General features: G+C 35.5%; 1 protein-coding gene across 6 annotated transcripts in view; it reads right to left on the reverse strand.

The window, feature by feature from the left end:
- Positions 1 to 860: 860 nt before the first annotated feature.
- Positions 861 to 25,798, reverse strand: part of Atp11c (ATPase phospholipid transporting 11C) — a 219,714-nt gene continuing 194,776 nt past the window's right edge. Inside the window, exons 25-31 of one of the 6 annotated variants that reach the window (XR_006634607.1) lie at positions 22,828 to 22,963; positions 19,036 to 19,101; positions 15,535 to 15,638; positions 13,062 to 13,215; positions 7,124 to 7,214; positions 6,346 to 6,450; positions 3,341 to 3,358 (exon numbers count right to left, since the gene is read on the reverse strand). Coding sequence is in view for 5 of the 6 variants with exons in the window: in XM_045140441.1 (XP_044996376.1) it covers positions 6,349 to 6,450; positions 13,062 to 13,215; positions 15,535 to 15,638; positions 19,036 to 19,101; positions 22,828 to 22,963 (562 nt within the window). In the remaining variant the exon portion in view is untranslated. Of the gene's footprint in view, positions 3,359 to 6,345; positions 6,451 to 7,123; positions 7,215 to 12,875; positions 12,942 to 13,061; positions 13,216 to 15,534; positions 15,639 to 19,035; positions 19,102 to 22,827; positions 22,964 to 25,798 lie in introns of those variants that run through there. The other 5 variants (XM_045140441.1, XM_045140442.1, XM_045140445.1 and 2 more) reach the window with 5 other exon arrangements.

Raw genomic sequence — 25,798 nt, forward strand, 5'->3', positions numbered from 1 at the left:
TCAAGTCACTGTGAGGTCCTTAATGTTACAGCCACTTTGTGTCTGGATCACTATACTGTTTCTGCCGTCTCTTCCACATGGTTCCTAAGCCTTGGTGGGTGTGACAGAAATATCTCACTTAATGCTGAACATTCCACTCTCTCTTCTTCTCAGCACTACACTGCTAAGTATAAAAATGTAACACAATTAACTTTAGTGGAGCAAATAGTGTCTCCAGTCAAGGACAACAGGTTTGATTTCCTCCCCAAAACTGTCTTTCACAGGGCCTTCAGTATAAACTTAAGGTAAGGAGGTAGGGGGAGGCATGTCTATGTATGCCTTTGGACTAACTTCCAAGTTATTATAGAATTGCTTCATCTCTGGCTGCTTAAGAATCAAATGATTTCAACAGTTTGAAGATACAGACCACAGAGAACATACACCACACTCCCTCTATTGGGTGGGCAGCAGCACACACATTGTAGAAATTTAATTGCATTTGTGGATGTGGCTAAATGTTTTTGTGAGCTAGGAATTAAATTTAAGACCTTGCACATTGTAAATGTATCATTGAGCTACATCATGGCTGGACCTTTCTTTACTTATGAAGTCAGAAGATATGATCTTATTCAAAATTCACAAACATCTTACCCTTCTGAAATTAGGCACTGCCATAAAATGTCAGCTGAACTCACGTAAAAGTAGTCAACTATTTGTGAATTGTATATGCTAAGAGGAAACCAGAAACCTATTTCCCATCACTAAATTATTTTTTTATCATATCAAATTTATTTTCTAACAAAGAGGCTAAAATATCAATCATATCATAACAAAGTTTATTGATTAAATCAAATGAAAATTTCAGTAATGAAAAAGGCAAGTTGCATTCATAAAAGATGGCATTCACATTCATTTTAGAAAGCAAAATAGTAGATGTAAAAAATTGCTTAAGTGAAAAATGTAATATTGCAGTTCTATTTATAAGCTGAAAAAATGATTTTGTCAACATCTGCATAAAATCTGCATTTATTTACTACATGTTATTAAAAAATTCCATCACTAAATTATGAATTTTGCAAATTCAGGCTTACATTTATATTGTTGCTGGTGTATATGTGGCAGATATGGAATGAATATTTTCAGTTTAATAGGCAACATCCTCAAACAATAGACATCCATTGATGAAATTACAAGGATATTTTGATAGATCAAAATTATTCAAATGATTGGAATATGGTCCTATTGTTACATTTCCTTCCCTCTTTTGTTTTAACAGTAGTTACACTGCAGTGCTAGGAATAGTGGGTGGCTCATTTCAAGTTACTTTATTTGCTAACCTCATGCCAGCCGTTTCTTAGACCATCGATAAAAATATCCTTCAAAAGACAAAGCTAGGCTCCTTTTGAAGATCCAAGCTGTGATAATTACACATTGCTGTCATTCTGATTTGAGGTGCACTGCACAGTGTACTGTGAAGCTGGGACATGACTCTACTCCTTATTTCGCATTCAGATTTCTCTCTGGCAGCAACATATGTCACATGCACCCACTTTTATTTCTATTATCTTAGATATGCTATGTCAACTCTTTCATAGTTCCACATTAATCAAGCCTCTCTATTTTGGCTCGATTATTTGTATTCACAGTCCCTATAGTTCTGATGTAAAACAGTAACAGTAACTATAACAATATAGCAACAACTATAATAATAACAGCAAAACAGGAAACCTTTCCTGGATTATACTTTTTAGCTCTTTGGAACAGGCAAAGAAAAGAAAGACTTTGCCATCAGCAGATCACCTCAAATACAGGATACCAGAGCACAGCAAACTTAGGTAAGCTGTGAATGACACCTAACAAAATACTCAAAAATAATACTGACAGACGAGAACAAGTTAAATTATTAAGTAATTATGGACTGGTTTCTGATGACTGAAATTATGACCTTTTGAATTCAAGAAAAATTACACCTAAATATTAACATAATATATACATATATATGAAAGAATCAAATGTGCCATACGGACTATATAAATACACTGGAATAGAATGAATCCAATACTTTCCGAAATCAAGGTACAATATAAACACTAAGTAGTACACACATGCTACAAAGACAAAAATGGAAACTAATAGAAAAATATTTCTTAAAGACCATTTTCGTCTAGCAGTCAAATATGGTTCTTTTATTAAATAAAGATATTTCACATTTTATTTTGTTTTAAGTGAACTCATTAGAAGGGTAAGACTTTCTAGTCAGGCAAATTGAGTATTTAATATGATCAATATCATGGTTTGGAATTAGACTACTCCACTCATCCAGTGAGCTTCAGGAGACAACATTCTTGTTTGCAGTCATGGCTCTTACAGACAGAACCACCTTGGGATGGATCTCTCCTCTTCCCAATTTGGCCACTTAAAAAAAGTGCAGCATATATGTACAAACACAACCTTCTTTTAAATAAACCGTTAGTAGTTTAAAATAAACTTTTCTTTTTCTTCTGCTATTTTCCACACAAAATTATGAAAGGCCAATGAATGGCCTTTAATTTGTATAATTTACCTAGCTTACCTCAGATACTAGTAAAAGAGACATTAGAAACATCTGCCTATTGCCTAACTATTTTGAGGGGCTATTAAATGACTGAAATGTTTTATTTTCAGCTCTATTAGTCTTATATCCATAAATGATGATTAAGAAAAATACAGACAAAATGACCTTTATAATATCCAGAGGGGATAGTTTGCACAGAAAGTGTTCAAAGTACTTTTTTTTGCAGGGATATTCTAACAAGGCAATTAGCCTGTGGTTGTACAGAAGATGAACTATTCTGTTTAATACATTGATATCATTTTCCTTCTGATTTTCAAGTATTCCTTTTGTTTGAAAAGCTAGTTAAAAATAATTATTTAGTAAGGAATGACAACTGTGACACAAACAGCTTATGCATTCTGCCAGGCAAAAAAGTAATACTGCATTAGCATAATCTCTTCATTCCCATTACATGACTTCTACTTCATACTACTGTATTTAAATCCATTCACAAAGTCAATGGGTTAAATGAGCACCCATTTGGTAGTTTTACATTATTTTATCTAAAGCCAGAATTCTAAGTATTCTTACTTTCAACTTTTATATTAATTCTTATTAACTTACAGCTTTTGCCATAATGGCTATTACAATTGCAAATGCTTAGCAGTCATTTGGTATTATAGTGTACATTTATTCTGAACCCTACACACAAGAATGATTTTGTTTTTGTTGCATATTGAGTATCCTGAGATGATAATTTTTGTCGTTGTTCCTTCATGCTTTTTAGCTGCAACCATGGTCAATATACTTGTAGGACAATAACATAGGCAGTTCAACATTCGGATTCTGCAAAGGTTAAAATATAGAGTTAAAAAGTTTATTTTAATAATAATATAAAACCATCTGCTTAACATTTTCAAAAATAAACCAAGTAGTAAATTCTGTTATGAGAGTAAAGCAACTATTTAAACAAAGGAGCCAAGTTTTATTCACATGCAAGAGGGGAAAGGAGCAACACAATCACCAGATTTCTAACCCCTTCTTCATTTGTCAGCTGAACAGATTCAGGATTGCTCTTTGCTTTTGGATTGCTCCAGGGTTCTCCTAATACTTTCTCCCCATGGGAGTTATCTATTACAGTCGAGGTTAAGCTTGCTATGGCTTCTTCCTGTAGGCCGGGAGCTGCTTCAAAGCAGACATTATCTTTATTGTAGTGTCTAGTACAGTTTCTGGTACATGGACACTCAGGAAACATTGAATGAATAGATAGTTTACATTTTTTTGATGTATCAATTTTGACAGAAGAATTTTGAAGACATTTAGTTTGGGAGATTACTGTAAAAATACTCCTTTACTAAAAGAAGCATGACTCCATCTCCATAATATTGAAGCTATCTTTCTTTCTGTGTGTTTGTGTGTGAGTGCACCAAAGTATATGCACATATGGAAGTCACAGGACAACAACAAATGTTGGTCCTTGCCTTCCATATTGTTTGAGGCACAGTCTCTTGTTCTCCACTGTGTAAAACAGGCCATCTGTCCTGAGAGCTTCTGAGGATTCTTCTTATGTGTCTCCCATCTCACTATAGGAGGACTGGGACTATAGATTTGTACTACAAATGTCCACTTTACACAAGTTTACAGGATCTGAACTCAGGCTCTCAAATTTTATGCAGCAAGCACTTTACCCATTGAGCCCTCTCCCCAGGCCCAATTTTCTTTTTGATAGATCATGTACTATGAGTCAACCAAATATTATATATATATTTTTTATTTACATCATATACTGGGAAGGGGAATGAAAGGAATTTCCCTAACAAATCAAATCTCTCCTCTAGTACAACCAATAAATGCTGCAATTAGGATGGGCAAGATAGACAACTGATTACTGAATATAAAAGTAGATGTTGTATGTCAAGAGAGGGGCCTACCTCTGATTTTCCACTCTAAAACTTAAACTTTTAAAATCAGAGTTGTGGAAGGCTGAGATAGGAGGGTAACTGAGTTTGAGGCCAAGTGAATTCCATGTCAGCCTGGGATAGAGCAAGACCCTCCCTCAAAAAAGGTGCTATTTTATTCAGCCTTTTGGACACTTTCCTTGCCATGATTGGACTTTTTAAATCAATTAGAAAAGCTTCCATTTCTATTCGTGTTCCCCAGTCTCCAGAACCACTATTAGGTCTTGAGGTCATAGTGACTTTAATCAAAAGAAGGTTGCTCTTTACACTGATAACATATAAAATGAGTTAGGAGTGGTCATACCAACAAAGGGAACAAATTCTGTGGCTAAATTGCTAAAGATTTTCCTTTCAGAAGAAATAAGAAATAATATAACATGCAAAACAATTCCTGGAAGAAATAACATTAAAAGTAAAATGCTTGCTTTTTGAACTTCCTCAGTTCCCTGAGATATTGTAGGAGTTGAGGCCCTGGAGAGGCCAAAAGCAGCAGCAGTTCTGCTACCCAGCACAGTTCCCAACAACAGACCAAGCTAAAGAAAGCAATCCAGGGGGATACAAAATTAACTGGAAACATTATAGCTAAAAGGTACCTTATAGTTTAGGACAAAATAATCTGGGACAAACGGTCAAGAACTTTGAAGGCTACTAAGATGTAGAATCATTATGGAGGAGAAACACATGCAGGTGTCATTAAAAAAATGTGTAAAATATGATGACTACAGCAAAACAGTCTGCTCCCAAAATAACATTGTGGATGCAGAATATGGGGAACTACAGGAGACAAAAATAAAGTTCCCAGTAGACTCAATCCACTACTTTAAATTCCATTTGTTTGCCAGAAGGTGGGAAAGTTGATAGCTGATTTAAAAAAAAAAAAAAGGCTATGAGGTAGACTAACAATTAGATTTAAAATAGGCTAAATCACAATTTTATTAATGATGATCATTAATTTCTATGTGCTATAAACTATACAGACATGCTTTCAAGTTAACATGCTCATAAGTCTTGTTCATGAATTACTCTAAATTCATGAGGATGGATAAAATATTTTTTTAAAGATATGGAGGGCAAGGGGCTTCTGCACTGGGAAATACAGAATGCACATTAAACAAGTAATTCTGAGTTCAAGAGTCCTTCCCATGGTATATCAATTCCTTACAAATCTATTCTGAGGTTAGTAATGCTATGAAATAAATTTATACAAGGCCAGAAACATGAATTATGAAGCAATTTATGTAATTTAAACTTGCATCCCCCTGAATGGCTAGGAAAGAGTTTACCTCTGAGAGTTGAAACATTTAGCTTGAATAAAACTTGACATTAAACAAGTTATGATTAGCATAGGCTAGCTCATTAACAAATATTTGGGGATCAGACATTTACAAGGACATTAAATATATACCTGCAAACACACAGACACAGCACATGAAGGTACAAACACATTTGATTATTTTCACATAGTTCTCCAAAGAACATGCAATGCTAATCTGACTTGATATTATACAGATGCAATTTTGGAATATTGATTTGCAATTTTCCAAATGATCTTTTTAAGTCAAAATTATATTTCCTGATAAGTATCAAGCATTTTCATATGGTGGCACCACCAAGGTAACTTCCCCTTATAAATTAATTATACTCTGTTAAAACAGCTCTGAAAAATGTGTAAAATTTCATTAGGTAGTTCAACAAATTTGAAATATATATTTTCCCATATTCCAAGTAATGCATCTTTATATGTTTTTGCAAAGAACAGTATAAAGTTCACCACACCAACAGCAGAGAAAATTTAGAGTGATATTTTCATTTTTTTCTTTATAATGCTGTTAATCTGTTTCTTTAAAGCCAGCCCACTTGTTGAACACTAGGTACCTGTTACAATATATTAGATTCGTCTGAGAATGTTCGTAAAAGAAGAGGTCTGACTGAAGGTCTGGCGGATAATGAGTCAGATGCCCTTCTACAGCTCAGATTTCTCTGTAATAAGTGAGGCAAAGATACTTAAAGGATTTGAATATTGGTTAACCTACCTGGTGATAAAAATATAGAAGAAAAAAATCATTTCCTATGGACTACTCTTCTGGCCAAAAAGTACACATGATTTTATTATATAGAAAATGCATAACATTCAAATGTATACACTTAAAGGCCTAAGAAAGTCTCCAACTCAAACTGGTTTTGTGGTAGAAGTAAATAGACAATAGTAGTATATGTGGCAAATTTGGATTTTTGAAATGGCACTGGTAGGTTATATGGTAAGATGAGTCAATATGTTTTGATTAGTAAGCTTTACCATCCTTTTGGTGAACACCTCTGAGAGTTGTGCCGGTGCTGTATGTCAAACAAAGAGAAATTCGTGCAAAACATTCTTGTTCTGGTGAACAGTCTAGCTCTAACACACCATAGCTATTACTGTGTATCCCAATCAATGAAACTACAAAGTTATTAATCCAAGCTTTTGTAAATTACTTCCTCTCCAGTGACACAATTTGGAAGGTGAACAAATGATTCAAAGAAAATGACAAATTAATTTAAGTATCAATAGAAGATATAAAAATGAGTCATGAAAAGTAATTTTTCATAAAGAATCAGAAAATGGTGTCAGGCAATGAGAATGCAAGCAAGTTGGTACATTAAGAAAGAAAATCACCTTATTCACTCCAAGAGAAACTGTGATTGCTGGAAGTTTGAGAAAGCATGAAGATAGTAGATGTTCCTGAGGAAGGGAGGCGTTTCGTTACCTTGTTCACAATTGCACAAAAGGTGGAAAATTGCAGTAGAAAGAGAGAAATGTAGAAACCAAAAAAAAAGGAAAGAAAAAAGTAAATATTCTTTTAGATGTAAGACATTTAAAAAGAAACCTTGAGAATTGAAGTAGAAATGACATGTTAGTTTTGAAGACGTTACTTCCTGAAGTAAAAGCATTAAAAATAGAGTCAGAATTAGGAACAGTCTGTTATATGTGCCAATGACTATTTATCCGCATCTCAATTTAAATTATTTTAGTAGGCATGTACTGACTTAACTATAGTAATTCTAACACATGTCTATTAAAATAATGTTAATCTCTAATCATGAATTCACTACTTTACATTTGTTCCAAATCTATTGGTCAGAAAGCCATATCCAACATCCATCACCCATCTTTCTTCTCCAACTGCACAAATCCATTATAAAGGGACTGAGTGCTTTTGGGCAGCTGTAGGTTAAAAATGAAAATTGACATAACGGGAAATTTTTAGTGATGCTAGATTCCTGCCAGTTGCCTCTGAACAATGTTTAAATTTCCTTCTTCTATCCTAATTTGATCAGTTTCCCTATTTTGCTTAGAGATCTCTTTAGGAAAGGTAGGTTATTTTTTTTCCCCAAGGTAAGGTACAAATTCTCAAAAATTAAAAAAAAAAAGAAATTTGAAAAAAATTAACTAAAATATCTTAGAGATATTCCCCTTTCCTTTGTGTCTGAATTTATAACATAATTTGCAGATTTGGCTTTGGTATTGCCTACACAAAACAGAAGATGTCTGATCAACTATGGGTAGGATGAGCTTAACAACTCTGGTAATCAAAAACTTTACCGTAATTTTGAGGCTAGCATGAGTTATATGGAAAGGCTCTGTCAAAAAACAAACAACAACAAAAAACCCACCCAAAACTATATTACCAATATTATCGTCTTGGTGACTTAGGAAAATAGGTTTAGGGGGGAAAAGCAGCTCAATGACATATGCATCAAGCATAGTTTAATGAGCAAACATTTAAATATAAGTACTTCTGTTTATTCATGTTTTGACATAGCTACATCTCCTGTTCACATTTTATCTTAAATGAAGAAAGTAGTGACATGTTGGCAGCATACATATGGCTAATTAATAAAGCTAAAGAAATATTTTAGTTGAGGAAAAATTTAGTTGAATTGTTTCCATCTTCTCTTTTGTGGGCAAAACCATTCAACAATATTAACATAATATAAAGCCCTTACCCACATGTTTAGTGTAGAAGCCTATCTATTGAAGGCTGCGACTATAAACACATTTTATTGTGCTCAAAAAAGTGTATCCAATAGTCAGGGATAAAAGTAATCTAAATAGCAGAAGTCTCAGAGACTAACAGATTAGTTATTAAAGCTATTTTATACAAGAAAAAAGCAAACATGAAAGCACAGAAAACAGCAGAAAGCATGAAAAAAAGAGTATCTGAAATAACAACAAAAAAAAAAAAACACCATATATAGCTAGCAATCAGTACTAGTAGGTGAGGAGAACAGGTGATAATGAACTAAAACAATATGAAATTTCCACATTCCTTTGCAGTCATCTAGAGAGCTTTGAAATCAGCTCAATCAGAAGTAGTTCAAAAAGGCCATGACATCAGGATTATATTTTTTTACAATGTTTGTATATTTAATTTAACTTTTGCTAATCTAATTTATAAACTATAGTCCTCTGAACCCATTGCTGTATAATGACACTAAGTATTACATGCAGCCCTAGTCATTGGCATTGCCAATTATTACAACCACAAGTTGTGGAGCTAAAGAGATGACTCAGAGGTAAAAGGTGCATGCTTGCAAAGCCTGCAGGCTCAGGTTCAATCCCCCAGTTCCCAAGTAAAGGTAGATGCATAAGGTTGTGTATGCATTGGGAGTTTGCAGTGGCAAGAGGCCTTGGCATGCTCATTCTCTGTTTCTCAATCTCTGTCTGCTCAAAGATCTCCATCATCTCTGTCCCGCTCCATAGTTCTTAAGAATGAGGTTTTAGGGGCTGGAGAAATAGTTTATTGGTTAAGGCGCTTGGCTGCAAAGCCAAAGGACCCAGGTTCAATTCCCCAGTACCCACGTAAAGCCAGATGCACAAAGTGGTGCATGCATCTAGAATCTGTAGTAGCTAGAGGCCCTGGTGAGCCCATTCTCTCTCTCTAATAAATAAATGAATGAAATATATATTTTTTAAAAAAGAATGAGGTTTTATCACAAAAACTGACCTCATTACTGAAAAGTAAGCTGAGAGATATGTTTGAATTATAACTCTTGTTTAAAAAAATACATATTTGAGAAGGTAGGTGTGGGAGGGGCAGGGGGATGGAGGGAGGGCGAGAGATAGAGGGAAGAAGGGAAGGAGAGGAAAAGGGAGGGAGGGAGGGAGAATGGATGGATGTTCTGCCACTGCAAATAAACTCCAGATGCATGTGCCACTTTGTGCATTTGGCTTTGCATGGGTACTGGCGAATTGAATTCAGGCTGCCATGCTTTGCAAGCAAGTGCCTTTAACCATTGAGCAATCTCTCCAGCCCCTGAACTACAACTTTTGAATTAAGTGATAAAGAGAGCTTATTTTCAAATAGTACTCTTTTTCTTTCTTTCCTTTTTTTTTTTTTTTTTTTGCTTTTTGAGGGAATGTCTCACTCTAGCTCAGGAGTCAGGTTTACATGGGTACTAGGGAATCAAATTCATAGTGGCAGGCTTTGCAGGCAAATGCCTTGTACTGCTGAGCCATCTCTCTAGTCCCTGGAACTCACTCTGCAGCCCCAGGCTGTCCTCCAACTCATGGCAATACTTCTACCTTAGCCTCTTAATTGCTGAGATTAAAGCCATGTACCACCACACCCTGCTTCAAAGAGAGTGTTATAGCATAAGCATCATGACTGAGGCAGCTGTATCAGCCTTTGTACGACAGGATTCAGGAGGTGGGGACTTGCACCTTGTTACCACAGTCACATCACTGATTTTACTATTATGTTTTAAATATGCTTACCGAAGGGTTCGAATTGAACACGACTAGAATAGGAGCTCCTTCTGAGCTAAGGCCATATTTGATTCATTCTTGAATTACTAGCACCTAACTCTCATGGGTCTTCATGCAACATATGCTAAAGTGAATAGAGTCCAAAATAAAACAGCTTCTATAATTCTTAAATACAAATAACTTAGCTTATTTGTCAAATTCCAGAGGTCTTTGCACTACTATTAGCTAACTGTGAGTACTTGTTTGTTGATGTCTACTCCTGCATCTTCTACTTTAGATAGTGACACACTTTTTACCTCATTAGACAGTCTGTCTGGCTATGAGTATGACCTCATGTAATCTTTTGCTTTTCTTTAAAAATGAGGCCATGATCTTACCAAGGAATACTGAACAAAGTAGGAACCCACTCCTGATGTCAGCCTATTAAGCATTGAGTATAAAGACTAATATATTTTAGGGAAATCAAGATATTCATTCTCCATTAGTTTTAAAAAGTTTGCCTCTGCTTTTTTCTTTTTTTTTGTTGATATGGCCTAATAGGACTCATGATGGAAACAAACGTGATCTAATATAATAATGGTAGCTTCCATGTTTCAGTTGACCTTAATTCACTCATATGCATTATTTTTCTCATGCATTTTCTCTTTCACACAGAAAAATGAAAGATTGTTGAGTGTCTGCAACTCTTTTGCCTCATTTGTAGCTCAAAATCCTATAGTCTGAAAAAAAAGTTTAGCCTTTCAGATATTGGATATAAAGAGAGATGTTCATCAGCAGGTGGTTCAACAAATGTTTACTGGTTCAGTGAAGGCAGGAATACATGAATGAATGAATGAATGACAATGATTATGGCAATTTCCTGCTTGTTCTAGCACATTAGCATGTCAAGCTACAGCAAAGACTTACATTACATTAGAATTCCTCCTATCATGGACATAATCCATGACAAATATCATATGAACCACTCTGGCAGCATTCTATGCTGCTAAGTAAAGAGTTCTAGTTTAAGAACTCCAGACTATCAATAAAATTTAGAATCTACTGTTTATATATAAAGTGCATTAAGTCTATAAACTTGTGACTTCCTAGTATCATCCCTTCATTTAATGGCCTATATGTGTACATATCAATAGACATTGTAGCTGGTATCTAATATTTAAAGCAAGTGCCTATGTAAGAATATTGGTATGATGAAGTTTGAAGATTTTGGTTTCTCAGAGTTTTGTATCATCTTTAGAGCATTAACGTGAATGTGAACCATTATTTAACATGAGCTCCATTGTCTCAAATAAGAAGTACTTCCAAAAACTGGGAGGTGGGAAAGAGCAACTTAGAGATCCCCCTTTGCAAATTCTATTATTAAAAAAATGAATTATTTCCCTTCTCTTCCTTGTCTATCCCTCTCTCTAACAGGATCTCATATAGTATAGGCTGGTCACAAAACTCACTGAAGCTGGCAGTGAACTTCTGATCCTCCTGCCTCCACTTCCAAAGTGCTGAAATTACAGATGCATATACCATCATACCCAATTCATATAGTGCTAAGGATCAAACCCAGGAGTTCATACATGGCATGTAAGTACTCTACCAACTGAGTTACACACCCCAGCCTTAAACAACTGCTTGCTGCAACAGTTTTTATTTGGTTCATGCATATTACTACTTGAGCTTGTCTTAGTAAACCTGTTATATCAATCTCTTTAAAAACAGGCTGGATGGAGGAGAGCCCCATTAGAAGGATACGAAAATGGACTAACACAGTGTTATCTATGCTAACATTATTGTGTCAAGTTCTATTCTTTAAGTCATATAAAAGTAGGGATTACAGGATAATTCTGATCATCTAGCTATACACTGATATTTTTGTAGCACTAAGGATTAAATCTATTCACATGGATGCTAGGTTAAGTTCTTTATATTGCAATTCCCATGTTATACTCCTTACCACTGAAAACTTTCCTAGTGTAAGATTTCTTGATCTTCATGTCTACATACTGTCAACCACTGGGTTCTATTAAATAGGCAAAAGGACCAGTAATATAGCAGCTTTATGGTTAAATTGCCTGCCAAATTTGATGACACACATCAGGTAGTCATAACTTAGAATTGTAGACTGCTTTCTGTTGATTAAGATCTGCCAGAAGTTGTATTTTCCAGGCAGTGCTACCCTTTTAAGAAACCTCTTAAAAAGATATCAAGATAATGTGAGAGAAAAATAATTTCTCCTCACAGGAAATACAATTTAATACTTAAAAATAAAGACACACTTATTAAACCAATATTGAATTTTTACAAGTGTGTTCAGAAGTAAAAGGATGTAAGAGAGTCCAAGGATTTCTCTTTAATTGAAATATACTGCTGGAAAGACAGGGCTAGAAGCAACACAGAGATTAAGCAGCACTATAATTAAAGGAAGGGGAAAGGTTTTAAAGAGGCAATTTGAGATTATCAACTGAAAAAGAATTGGCAAACAGACCACAGGGAAATTTCTAAAGTTAAAACTGAAATGTTGGTGTGGAAATACCTGGTATGAAAATTCTGGGCTAAATACAAAATAAAATCCTTTTTTTTCCTTTCAAAATTCCATATGGAGCACATTTGAGATGCTCCATATGGATTACTACAGGTCACACAGAACACTATTAAGGAATCTACTTACCACCTGCATTGGATAACGAAGTTTTTACTATACTTTTTATGCAGAAGAGGAAATTAAGTGATGAACCTGTAAGGAGGGGTTTAACATGCTGTAACTAATATAAATCTCTAAATAAGGTTTTTAGTTTATGGTAGATATTGAAGCCTCTTCCAAAATATTAGGTTATAATATAAACTTAGTTCTTACCCTAGCACTTCTTCTTTTTACATTCTTTATTACTATCAGAAGAATCTCAGGGAAAAGGCTGATAAATATTAGAAGAATTATAGCCAGCCATGTAGATACAGAAGACAACATTTGAGCAAATACAAAATACATTCTCTGTTGTTTCAAGAAAGGCCTGAAATAGAAAGAAAGAAAAAAGAAACATAATGGAAAACAAATCAGTCCCTGTCAAGTGAAAGAGAAGTATAATTTAAAACTTTTTTGTATTTAAAATGAATCTTCCTTAAATCCCTTAATAGAAGTAATTTCTATAGAATGTTCCAAACGTAGTAAAAAATTTACTTACCAAATGTTTAGAAAGAAAAGGAATTAGAAACAAAGGGGAAAATAAAATTCATGTGACTTTAAAACAATCAGACAATCAAATATAAAGCTGTCAGCTGGTGAATACTTATGTGCATTAGAAAATGCTAGAGCTTCACAGATACTCAAGAGAAACAAAGTTAATTTTCACTTTAATAGGCATTTTATTTTTTTTGCTGTCTTATTAAAATGAGGATGGATTTTGTCTATATTAAAAAATTTAAAAGACAGTTTAATAATGGCTCCCTCCTTAAAGATCCCAATATAAATATAAAAAAGAACTATGAAGTTTATAATTACTCACAAATGAGAGCAATCTACGATTTTCATCTGAAAACACATATTCAGTAACAGTGCATGCCAAGTAGGGTGATAGCAGATTACTGCTAATAGGACAATAACATGTAAAATCCACAAATCCAGGAGGATCCCTTAGCTGAGCTTGGATTTCATTCCAACTCATTCACAAAATCTTTAAGGGGTCAACTGAGAAACATAGTCCATCTCCCTTCTTGCTTCTGAGCTGTACAACAGAGTCTCACTAGGCTAATTCGCTGTTCTAAGCTGAGTTGAAGGATGTAGATGTTCAAGGTCAGGATGCATATTAGCCCATTGTAGGATTAGGGACTCTAGCTAGATGCAGTTACTGGTCCCATTTATTATATAACCGATCATGTATCATGTTTACTGAAGGTAAATTGGTTTCTTATGTAAATGTTTGTGTTCTGTAGCAGTTACCTCCTTCTTGCTTGGACAAACATCCAACCAAAGGCAGCTGGAAGGAAAGGGTTTATTTTAGGCCTACAGTCTTGAAGGGAGGTTTCATCATGACAGGGAAAGTATGGCACTGGTAGGATCTCATTAAATATCTGAGGGGAAGTACTCTAAGTTCTAGGATTGGAGCTGTGCTAATAAACCTCAAGGTCCATCCCCAATGACACATTTTCTCAAACAAGATTCCACCTCCCAAACACAACATGCTGGGGATTGAATATGAGGCTTAATCACTAACACATGAGGGGAACTTTAAATTTAACTACCACATGTTCACTCATAAAATACAATAAAATCAAACTTATTGCTCTAAATGAGTACTAGATTGTGGAATAAAAGTGAGCAGAACAGTGAGGTGAAGAAGCCAACAAAGCCTGAGCTAACCAAGCTTTCTAGAAAAAAGTCTCTACCATACATACAATAATTCTGCAGAAATGTACTTTAATTCTGAAAAAAAATTCCTTGAATTATTTCCCAATCAGTTATCTAAGCCACAGAAAAGATACAGCAGACAAGAGCAGCTAACAAGAGGTTGTTCCTTCACATTAAATTCACAATGTTTTCTAGGTATTATGCCCTCTAGGTAGTTTTTACTTTCATGGCATCGATGGGTCGGGTTTAGGGTTTAAAAATCATTGTCACTGTCTAAGCCATTAGTTCTAATTCAGACTAAAATTCTACATTGTTTCTAGTCACATTTTGTTGGTTGCTTTCTAAGTTTATACTCATCTAGTAGCTTCACTGGGACAGTTCTCCTTGAGGATAGAATATCAAGCAACAAAATGAAGCAAATATTTGTTCCCCCTTTATCCATAGGATATATACTAAGTTCCTCAGTGGATGCTTACAGCCATAATTGCTTCATATTCTTCCACACTGTTTCTTCCAATAATACATACTTATGATAAGCTTATTGTATAAAGTATGCAAAATAAAATATTGATAATAAAACAATTATAACAATAGGTATAATAAAGTTACAAACATCACTATTCATTAAAAGGCATTAAAAGGCAGCTCTTTATTTTATTAAATGTGTGGTGTATTTACTTGTTTCAAATTTTACCTTGGATTTGTAACATTCTAGTCATAAGAGACCTCTAGTTCATTAATATTAAAGATCTGTCATTTTATAAAATTAAAACCTTAGTACCAGACTTAGTGCACATAGGCTAGGTAAGAGGATCACTGTGATTTTAAGGCTGGCCAAGAGCTACAGATGGAGTTCCAGGACAACTTGGGGTACAGTGATATCTTGCCTTAGAAAAAATGAAAAACCTTAAGAAGTAGTTTTACATACATAATGTATGTATGTATTTGTTATTTACACAATGCTCACTCATATGAAGATTCTTACCAAATAATTCCTCCCCAGAAGAATGAGAAAAATACATAAAAGGCTAGAGAACCCCAAATCACAAAATGATTTATCCATGTCCAGAATCGAGTATCCAAGGCGAGCTGAAAAGGTACAACACAAGAAATTTCATGATGAGCACAGGTAATATGCAATAACATCTGATAACCTGTACAGATATAATACATATGGTAGAATCTAGTTTTTGCAATGCATCCAGAAGGGAATGGGACTAAAGAACAAAGGCTAGGCTTTTCAAAGGGCTAAGGTAAGAAAGCTGAGCTCTGCCTTATGGTCTCTAAATCATATAGTACAGGCTATAGATGCCCCAGTGACAGAAAATAAGTGAAGTAACACTAAAATATGGGAGGCCATAGCCCCAAATCCTGACATAGTAGTGGCCAGGGATGCAGAGGCAAAGGAGAAAACCTATCTGGCTGAGGCAGGTGTGCTGAAAAGCAGGAGAGCACAAGTGTAGCTAGAAAGGACAGGCTAGGCATTATAGAAGTTCAAACACAGAAGAGTCACTAAATATAAAGAAAACTAGCACTCTATATCTTACACCATGGGGTCAGGGATCACAGGGCTCAATAACTAGAAAGCTAATACCCATCCCATTAATAAAAAATATTCAGTTGCCTTACACTTTAATCTCTTCATGTCTATAAAAGGACTGATCATGCTATCTTTAGATTGTGGCACCTGAGGTTTTCAAATGTACTTTAAAAACAAAGCATGGGCTCATCTGCTTGCTTAAAACTTCTGGTTCACATGGGTATATAATTCATCCCACTTTAGCCACTTAATAACTATATGTCTTTGGGTGTGGGATTTCAGTTCCCTATGCTTCAATTTCTATATATCTTCTAGAGATAAAGGTAGGACTCAATTCTCAGAATGTAAACGATTAGAATGATGTCTGGCATATGGAATGTATTCATTTTAATAAATTTTAATTGTTATTACTTATTATTATGTTTCATAAAATCTTGATTTTAAAATGGAAGTTCCTTGCCTCCGCTACTGTATATAGCTGTCAGGCATCCAGGTGCCTTTCATAGTTCAAGGCAACCTTGTTTTGTAGCATCTGTTATGTGTGCCTCAAAAGACATCCACTCTCTTCTCTTTAAATGAGTACTATTTTGACATTTCCCTAGCATCATATAGGGTGGGATTTCAGGATTGGACTGCATTAACAATGTTATCAAGATCCTGTTTATGAGTGAGGAACTAATTCAGCTGATCGTAGTGCCACAGCTATTAACAGGGTGCTTGTATCTCCACATACTCATGCAAACACTACATCACATATAGTGTACACACACATGCACACACACAGTACCTAATAAAAATAAATAAATTAAAAAACAGTAGATAAGAAATGGATTTCCAACAAAGTATTATACCTGAATTTGTTAACAGTAGAAAATATTATAGGCTATATGCCAAGAAAAAAAAATCACGAACAGTATACCAATGCCAAAGTCCTTAATATCACATATTTTTAGTAAGCATTCAGTCAAATCCTTCAATAACAAACAGCAACAAAAGTAAACATCAGGGGCCAGGGAGATGGTTTGGTGGATAAAGCACTCACCACTCAAGAGTACCTGAGATTGATCCTCAGATCCCATGTAAGAAGCTGGAAGTAGTAGAAACCAGAAAGCTAGAAAGCGCCCATGAGAGAGGGAGGAAGAAGAGGGGAAGGTGTAGTAGATATGTTACACAGAGTGGCAATAATTATTGGGGGTGGAATTGACTAAGCAGGTCAGGAGAGGGGGTTTGGGAGAGGAGGTGGTGGGAGGAGAGCTAATCAAAATTAAAGATGCTGTTAATAAGGCATATGAAAAACTATTTCTTTAAAAAAATATATATAGTATTAACAACAACAACAAAAAAAGTTTGGCCAGAAGTATGCTGTGAGGATGGATAATACTGTGCCCAGAAGCCAGATACAGTTATAAGAACATTTGAGTGACACAGGCAGGATATGTTCCAATGAGATGTTGGATTAGAGAGGCCTCTGGTGCCCCTAAAACATTTACAGGCTATAGTTAAGACTCTTGTTGCCTACTAGAATAAACTGTAAGGACCTATTTGTGAAAACATCACATGCTTGAGCTACAGGACAATGGGAAAGCAAGCTGGAGCTAAACTGGAAGCTTCCTTCCAGTTGAATAGCTGTTAAGTAGCTGGAAAGTGCTATGCAACCTACTGGGGAGAGAAGTCATCAATGGTCTTAACCTGCAGTGGACCCAGAAGCAACAGGGCTGGCCAGCCAGGGCAAATATGCCACCTGGTACAATGGTAGTCTGTCTGTTTTGAGGAAACCAACTGTTCTCTGATTAGACTTGAGTCCCAATGAATCATAATCTAATCAAAAGCCTATTGCTGGGAATGTCTTAAATCCTAAGCGAGAAACTACTACTGATGTTTGGCTAAATGAATATTGTATCCTTACAAAATTGCCCTCCAAATATTTGTTTATGTAATATATTAGTGATACTCTCACTTTGGGTTAGAAAAGCTTCTTTTTTTAGATGGTAATGACTACTAGGGACACTCAAAACTCATCAAAGTGTTGCAAAGAAGTGACAGAGGACTGCTCAGCATTGAGACATCTATATCACATTCGACAAGGCTCAGGCACCACTGCCAAAGACAAGGCTCAAAGGATGTAAGAGCTTTAGGAAGGATAGGAGTGTTTTGGAATATTGCCTTATAGACAAGTAGCCGTTGTATTTATGACCTTACAGTGGGTGACACTATCTACACAAGACATGCATACTATGAGGAGGGGAAAAAAGGGATGACACAAAAATAGAAGAAGGGGGTACTGGGGAAATGGCATAGCAGTTATGGCATTTGCCCGCAAAGCCTAAGGACCCAGGTTTGATTCCCCAGGACCCACATAAGCCAGATGCACGAGGGGGCACATTTGTCTGGAGTTCCTATGCAATGGCTAGAGGCCCTGGCATGCCCATTCTCTCTTTCTCTCTCATAAAAAAATAAAATATTTAAAAAATAAAAAAATTAAAAAAATAGAAGAAGGACTAGTTGAAAAGAAGAGGGGGTTGAGTAGAAGGGGGATAGGGGAGAGGGGACAAAGCAGGTTGATGGGAGGGTTATGATCAGTGCACATGAATGGAAGTTATCCATAAAATGTTAAAAGCTAGGAGTCATTGTGGGCTTCTTTAATACTACCACTCCGACCACAAGATGGGAGGGAGAGACAGGAAAACTTCCAAGAAGCTCTTTGACAAGCCCAGCAAAATGAACAACAGTAAGAGAAAAAGAACAGAGACACTCTGCCTCAAAAGAGGTGGAATGGAAAGGACAAATCTAAAAGTCACATTCTGATCTCCATATACATGCTGTGGCAACAACACTCTCAACACATGTACACATGTACATACAAAGGAAATAAAAAATTCTAAAAGTAAAAGAAAAGATAACAGACAAAAGCCATATAAAATATATTTGAATAAATGAACATCTAACCTTCAGAGTTACAGTGAATACTAAGACTGTAAAAACAATGGTTCCAAAAGTCCAATTTCCATAAACCTGAAAAAAAATTAAGAGTTACATGTACCATGAATACACAATCCTTCATAAAAAATGAAAAGTCAAGTTTAATCCTGCATGTAACTGTGGAAAATGTTTGTATGGATTGTTTAGGAAAAACGATAGTCAATAAGATCAAGACAAAAAGCTGAATTTTCATGGCTGGTATGGGATTGGTGGTGTATATTTCCATTATTCCATGCAGCATCAAACACAGAGATCATTGGTTTAAAAAGGCAGGAAAAAAAAAGAAACTATTTCACTAGCAGCACTGTTCATCAAAACAAGTCATTTGGATGATTGATATCACTAAAGAGTTTGAAATTTTTTCCTAGATTATAACTACAGCTCTCACATAAGCACTAATTTGCAGACAAATGGAGTCACATTTTTAAAAAATGAATCTAATTCTTTGGCCGTAAATACTAGAGCTGTCAGCATGTGCACATCAAAGAAAAGCAGATACCATTTATATATCCAAATGATGGCAATGAATGGCACATATGCTTACCAAATGCTGTCAAGATCTGAATGCATAACATTAAAACAGAAAATGAGATGTAAAAGGGTTTCAAAAATGAAAACAAAATAAAGTTAACAGAAGCAAAATAAGATTCAACCAAATCATACATGGATATTATGTTTAGTTGCTGAAAGCAGTTCTTAATACTTATGTAATTTTAGCAAACCTTAAAGGATGGTGACAAATACAGCAAAATCTTAATAGTTTGGCCCTCATGAACTCAAAATGAATAGTGAATCAGAAAAAAAGATTGAGCTGATGCTTCTTTTGTACAACCTGAAATGTTGGTTGAGCCAATGAATCATGTCAATGACCACAGGCAATGTTCATCTACTTTGAAGTGAATTCTTATTAAGTAGTGCCTAGTTATATAAAATTTATGTGCCAAAATATAGAAAGGAAAGCAACAGAATCATTCATAGGCTGAAGGGACTGTTAAAATCACAACTTGAGATCTGGAGAGAAGGCTTAGTGGTTAAGGCATAGGCCTGCAAAGGCTGATGACCTGAGTTTGATTCCCCTGTGCCCATGTAAAGCCAGATGCAAGTATCTGGAGGTGATACATGCATCTGGAGTTAGTTTATAGTGGCTGAAGGCCCTGGTGCAATCATTTTATTTGTCTCTCTTCTCTCTCTGTTTGCAAATAAATAAATAAATATTTTTTTTTTTAAAGATGGCTTAGTGGTTAAGGTACTTTTTAGCAAAAACCAAAGAACCCAGGTTGGATTCTCCAGGACCAACATAAGCCAGATGCACAAGGCTTCACATCCATCTAGAGTTCATTTGCAGTGGCTGAAGGCATGCCCATTTTCTTTCTCTCCCTCTCTCCCTCTTTCTCTGTGAAATAAATAACATAAATATATATATATATATATATATATATATATATATTTTTAAAATTTTTATTAACATTTTCCATGATTATAAAATATATCCCATGGTAATTCCCTCCCTCCCCACCCCCACACTTTCCCGTTTGAAATTCCATTCTCCATCATATTACCTCCCCATTACAATCATTGTAATTACATATATACAATATCAACCTATTAAGTAGCCTCCTCCCTTCCTTTCTCCACCCTTTATGTCTCCTTTTCAACTTACTGGCCTCTGCTACTAAGTATTTTCATTCTCACGCAGAAGCCCAGTCATCTGTAGCTAGGATCCACATATGAGAGAGAACATGTGGCGCTTGGCTTTCTGGGCCTGGGTTACCTGACTTAGTATAATACTTTCCAGGTCCATCCATTTTTCTGTAAATTTCATAACTTCATTTTTCTTTACCGCTGAGTAGAACTCCATTGTATAAATGTACCACATCTTCATTATCCACTCATCTGTTGAGGGACATCTAGGCTGGTTCCATTTCCCAGCTATTATAAATTGAGCAGCAATAAACATGGTTGAGCATGTACTTCTAAGGAAATGAGATGAGTCCTTTGGATATATGCCTAGGAGCGCTATAGCTGGGTCATATGGTAGATCAATCTCTAGCTGCTTTAGGAACCTCCACACTGTTTTCCACAATGGCTGGACCAGATTGCATTCCCACCAGCAGTGCAGAAGGGTTCCTTTTTTTCCACATCCCCGCCAACATTTATGATCATTTGTTTTCATGATGGTGGCCAATCTGACAGGAGTGAGATGGAATCTCAATGTAGTTTTAATCTGCATTTCCCTGATGACTAGTGACGTAGAACATTTTTTTAGATGCTTATATGCCATTCGTATTTCTTCCTTTGAGAACTCTCTATTTAGCTCCATAGCCCATTTTTTGATTGGCTTCTTTGATTCCTTATTATTTAACTTTTTGAGTTCTTTGTATATCCTAGATATTAATCCTCTATCAGATATATAGCTGCCGAAGATTTTTTCCCATTCTGTAGGTTGCCTCTTTGCTTAAAATATATATTTTTAAAAAATCACAAATTGAATCATATCTTACAAAAGAGAAAAGTTGAGTTGGAAAGCTAATGTGATTTGTCCAAGGATAACCAAGACTTAGCAGGACATTGTGACAAATGCTACAAATATAATGTCAATTTGTACTTTCCCCAATAGTTAACTTAATTAATAATTTTAAAGATTCATACTAAACTTATTTAGTCCAAATTAGAGGATTTATTTAAAAATTATTTATATGCAAGCAGAGAGATGTGAGACAGACACACAGAGAGAATGGGCACACCAGGGCTTCTCGCTACTGCAAATGAACTCCAGATGCAGGCAATGCTTTGTGCTTCTGATTTTATGTGAGTTCTGGGGAATTCAAACCCAGGTGCTTTGGCTTTGCAAGCAAGTACCTTATATGCTGAGCCATCTATCCAGCCCTACAGAAGGTTTTGACTGTAATATCTAATTTGTTTTGACTGTAATATCTAATTTGAAAGTATTGTTCAACTTCACTAAGCTTATCACAATTGTAAGAACTACTGTTCTGAGTAAATTATTATGAACCTTAGCTTTTTGTGTCACATGATGAATAATGACTTTAAAGAGATGGCTAAGGAGATCATAGTGAAAGCAACATGCAAGGCAGTGTGTTCACTTTGCCAGTGTCTGGCTGAAAGAGACTTGCCTCCCCTGTTCTGAATCAGAAATTCTCTTCTAGAGTACAGGTAGGGCAAGTTTATCTCAATGCAGGTGCTCATTGAAACAGTCACTCAGAAGGCACCAGCAGAGCCAATGTAGCCTTTTTGGAGGACATTGTGCTCTCATTTAGAAGAGAAGGAATGAGAGAAGAGAATTCCTTTTGTGTACTTGTAGATGCAACTCTGTAAAGACACACTAACTACCATCCCTAAAGCAAAAACATTGAAAGCTATTACGAATTAGAAATGAGAGGGAATAAAATTTGCTTTAACACAGGAAAAAAAGCCTTTCTCATATCATAGCTCAGTGGTCAAAAGTCTGAAGTCCCAAGAACTCTGTCTGCCTCATAAAAACTACAGCCAAATTAAGCTTGCACTGTATTTGCAATTACTCTCTCACTAATCCAGCATACAACAAGTTATTTCTTAATTCAGAATTTCATTAAGAAACAAAACCTGTGAGAAATAAGTACTGTATCTTAAGAAAAGTTTGAACAATGATTACAGTAAGAGTATGTGTATGACAGACTGAACGCCTATGTAGGAAAAGAGAAAGAAAACCATGTCTATAAAAACAAAACAAAACAAAAAGAATGACAGGCTCTTTTTTACCTTTCCGTTTTCTTCAAGGGATGTAGTCTGAAAAAGAAAGTAAGTCCCAAAAAAGAATACTGTCCCTTCAAAGGCAGCAAGAAATGTCCAATATAAGAAGGGCCCCAACTGTAGCATAGCATTTCCTGAAATTTTCCTATTGGGAAATGAAGAAAAACAGGTTAATGAATCTCTGAAGGATGTTAAATTTGAAGATATAATGAAATAGCAAAAGAGGTATTAAGTATGACCCTCATATAATGAAGAGGGCTACCCTCATGGGCTGTGTGGTTTTTGGCAAATGACTAGACTGGCTCAAAGGTGGATTTTTATCCAATCACTTCCTGACTAAAACACTGGAGTAGACTGCCAAAACACTTCTAGAACCAGGTGTAGTGGCACATACCTTTAATCCCAGAATTGGAATGTAGAGGTAGGAGGATTGCATTAAGTCTGAGGCCAGTCTGAGGCCACCCTGAGAATACATAGTGAATTCCAGGTCAGCTTGGGTTAGAGTGAGACCCTACCAAAAAAAAAAAAAAAAAAAAAAAAAAAAAAAAAAAAAAGAAGCCACTTCTAAAATTCTTCCACTGGCAACAATGATATCATAAGCCATAGTTACTTCCATCTTTATGATAAGTTCTTATATGTTAGGAATGGATTTAAGATATATACCAATATTATAAATACATATATATTCACCTATATCCACACATACATGGTTATCCAAAAAACCATGTGAAGTAGGTATTATTATTGTTCCCATTAGCAAAGCTGTGGAATACTGTTTCTCTACCTGTAAACCTAATTGCCCAGAGTCTTTACAACACACTGATGCCTGGAAAGAAAGTATCACATGCTCTAACCCACTTGAAGAAGCTATGTAAGTTGACCACATAACTGCTAGAGTAGAATAATGGTTGCTAGAGGAAAGGTATGGAGGAGGACATTGTGAAGGCAGACAATGGGTACCAAAACACCGTTAGAGAGGAGTAGTTCTAATGAGTTATAACCCAGTAGGGTTACAGTTACAATACAATACAATAATTATTTAGACATGTCTAGGTAATTAGAGGAGAAGAGTTGGAAGGTTCTCAGCACAGAGAAATGATAATAACTAAGTAAATGGAAATGTTAATTACCTTAATTTTATCATCATTCTCTGTATACATATTTCAAACTTCAAACTATAATATTATATCCTCAAATAAGTATATATGTTAATATATAGCATATACATGCTAATTAAAATATAAATAATTATGGCTGGTTCCTATCCTATTCTGATTTAAATGGTATAAGATGTAGCCTGAGCATAAAGATATTTTTAAAGCTCCCTAGGTGACTCTAATGTATAGTAATTCACTATGTTACCAGGAAAAATAAATATATATACTACTGTACTGAATTGACTTCACACACATGTTCTCAATAATGCCACCAAGTTTTCCATTTGCTGTTCTTGAAATATTTCTTTCAATTAAGAAATTGAAAATTTCATCTTTCTTAGGTATTAGCTTTTCATTAAGGCAAACTGCATATTGAATCACTGCAATGATGCTCTGATAAATGGTAGATAGAGAGATTAAATTTTCAATGTCAAACAGTACAATCTTCTCAGTACAAGTCAGAATGTGAAATGTAATAATGCAAGCACTTCTAATGAACTAGTATTACCCAAAGAAGACAGGTTTGTATATGTATTTCTTTTGGTTTCTAATTCAAATTTCTCTTAACATGTATCAACAGGCATCTAATCACTCAAATAGCACACCTGTTGATAACACTACTGAAAATGTCACTAGGCTGTATTACCATAATTGTAATGTAAATGCAATGGATGTTTATTCAGTTGGTACTGAATATGGGCAGAGTATGAAAACACGGTAAGTACAACTTTTACCTTCTAAGATTTCTGGGTATATACAGGAATCTGAAATTTTGAGGATGCTACTTATCCTAGAAAAATGGCTGTTTCCCAGAATGTAGCACTTCACATTGACAGTAAGTCATGTTGTCAAGGCAACTAGGAACTACAGGGAAGTCACTTCCCTAAAGATCTTTGCAGGAAGTACCCGTCAACTGCTAGCCAATGTGGCTTTTCACAGTCATTGACCAGGGCAGGAGTACCATGGTACATTAAATTACAGGTCAGACTTTCTAGCTGCATTTGTGTGACTGAAGAAACCACTGGAAACTCACAATGAGAGACCCCAAGAGCAGGAATAAAAATGAATATCTGAGCAGGGTGTGGTGGCGCATATCTTTAATTTCAATACCTAGGAGGCAGAGGTAAGAGGATCACTAAGAATTTCGGGCCACCCTGAGACTACATAGTGAATTCCAGGTCAGCCTGGGCTAGAGTGAGACTCTACCTCAAAAAAAAAAAAAAAAATTAGAGCTAGAGAGATGGCTTTGCAGGTAAGGCCCTTGCCTACAAAACCAAAGGACCCAGCTTCAACTCCCCAGGACCCACGCAAGCTAAATGCACAAGGTGGCACATGCAGCTGGAGTTCCTTTGCAGTGGATAGAGGCCCTGATGTGCCCATTCTTTCTATATATGTCTCTTTATCTCACCCTCCTTTTTTTCTCTTTCTCAAATAAATAAATAAAAATATTTGTTTTTAAAAAATGAAGATCTGGAAGAAGGTAAACTATCAATATAGTTTAACCACTTCCATGTAATGCAGATGTACCAGATACAACACATGTACTGGAATTCTTTCTTTTTATCTTTAAAGTAGATGAAACAAGTTGCCCCTGGTTCTTTCCTCAAAAGAACTAGTTAACCTTTCAAATTTCTCTTCAAAATACCCAAATGTCTTGTTTCACATCAACATTTTTTCAAGATATAAAAGTCATTAAATCCCAGAGGTAAAGTCTGTGATGTGTTAACTATGCTAAAATTCAGTGGAACACTGTAGATTAGCAGGACAATAGAATGGTGCTTCATGTTTACAAAAAAGTAACAGAGTAACAGCAATCTACAAAC

The sequence above is a fragment of the Jaculus jaculus genome, chromosome X (assembly GCF_020740685.1).
Source record: "Jaculus jaculus isolate mJacJac1 chromosome X, mJacJac1.mat.Y.cur, whole genome shotgun sequence".
Lineage (NCBI taxonomy): Eukaryota > Metazoa > Chordata > Mammalia > Rodentia > Dipodidae > Jaculus > Jaculus jaculus.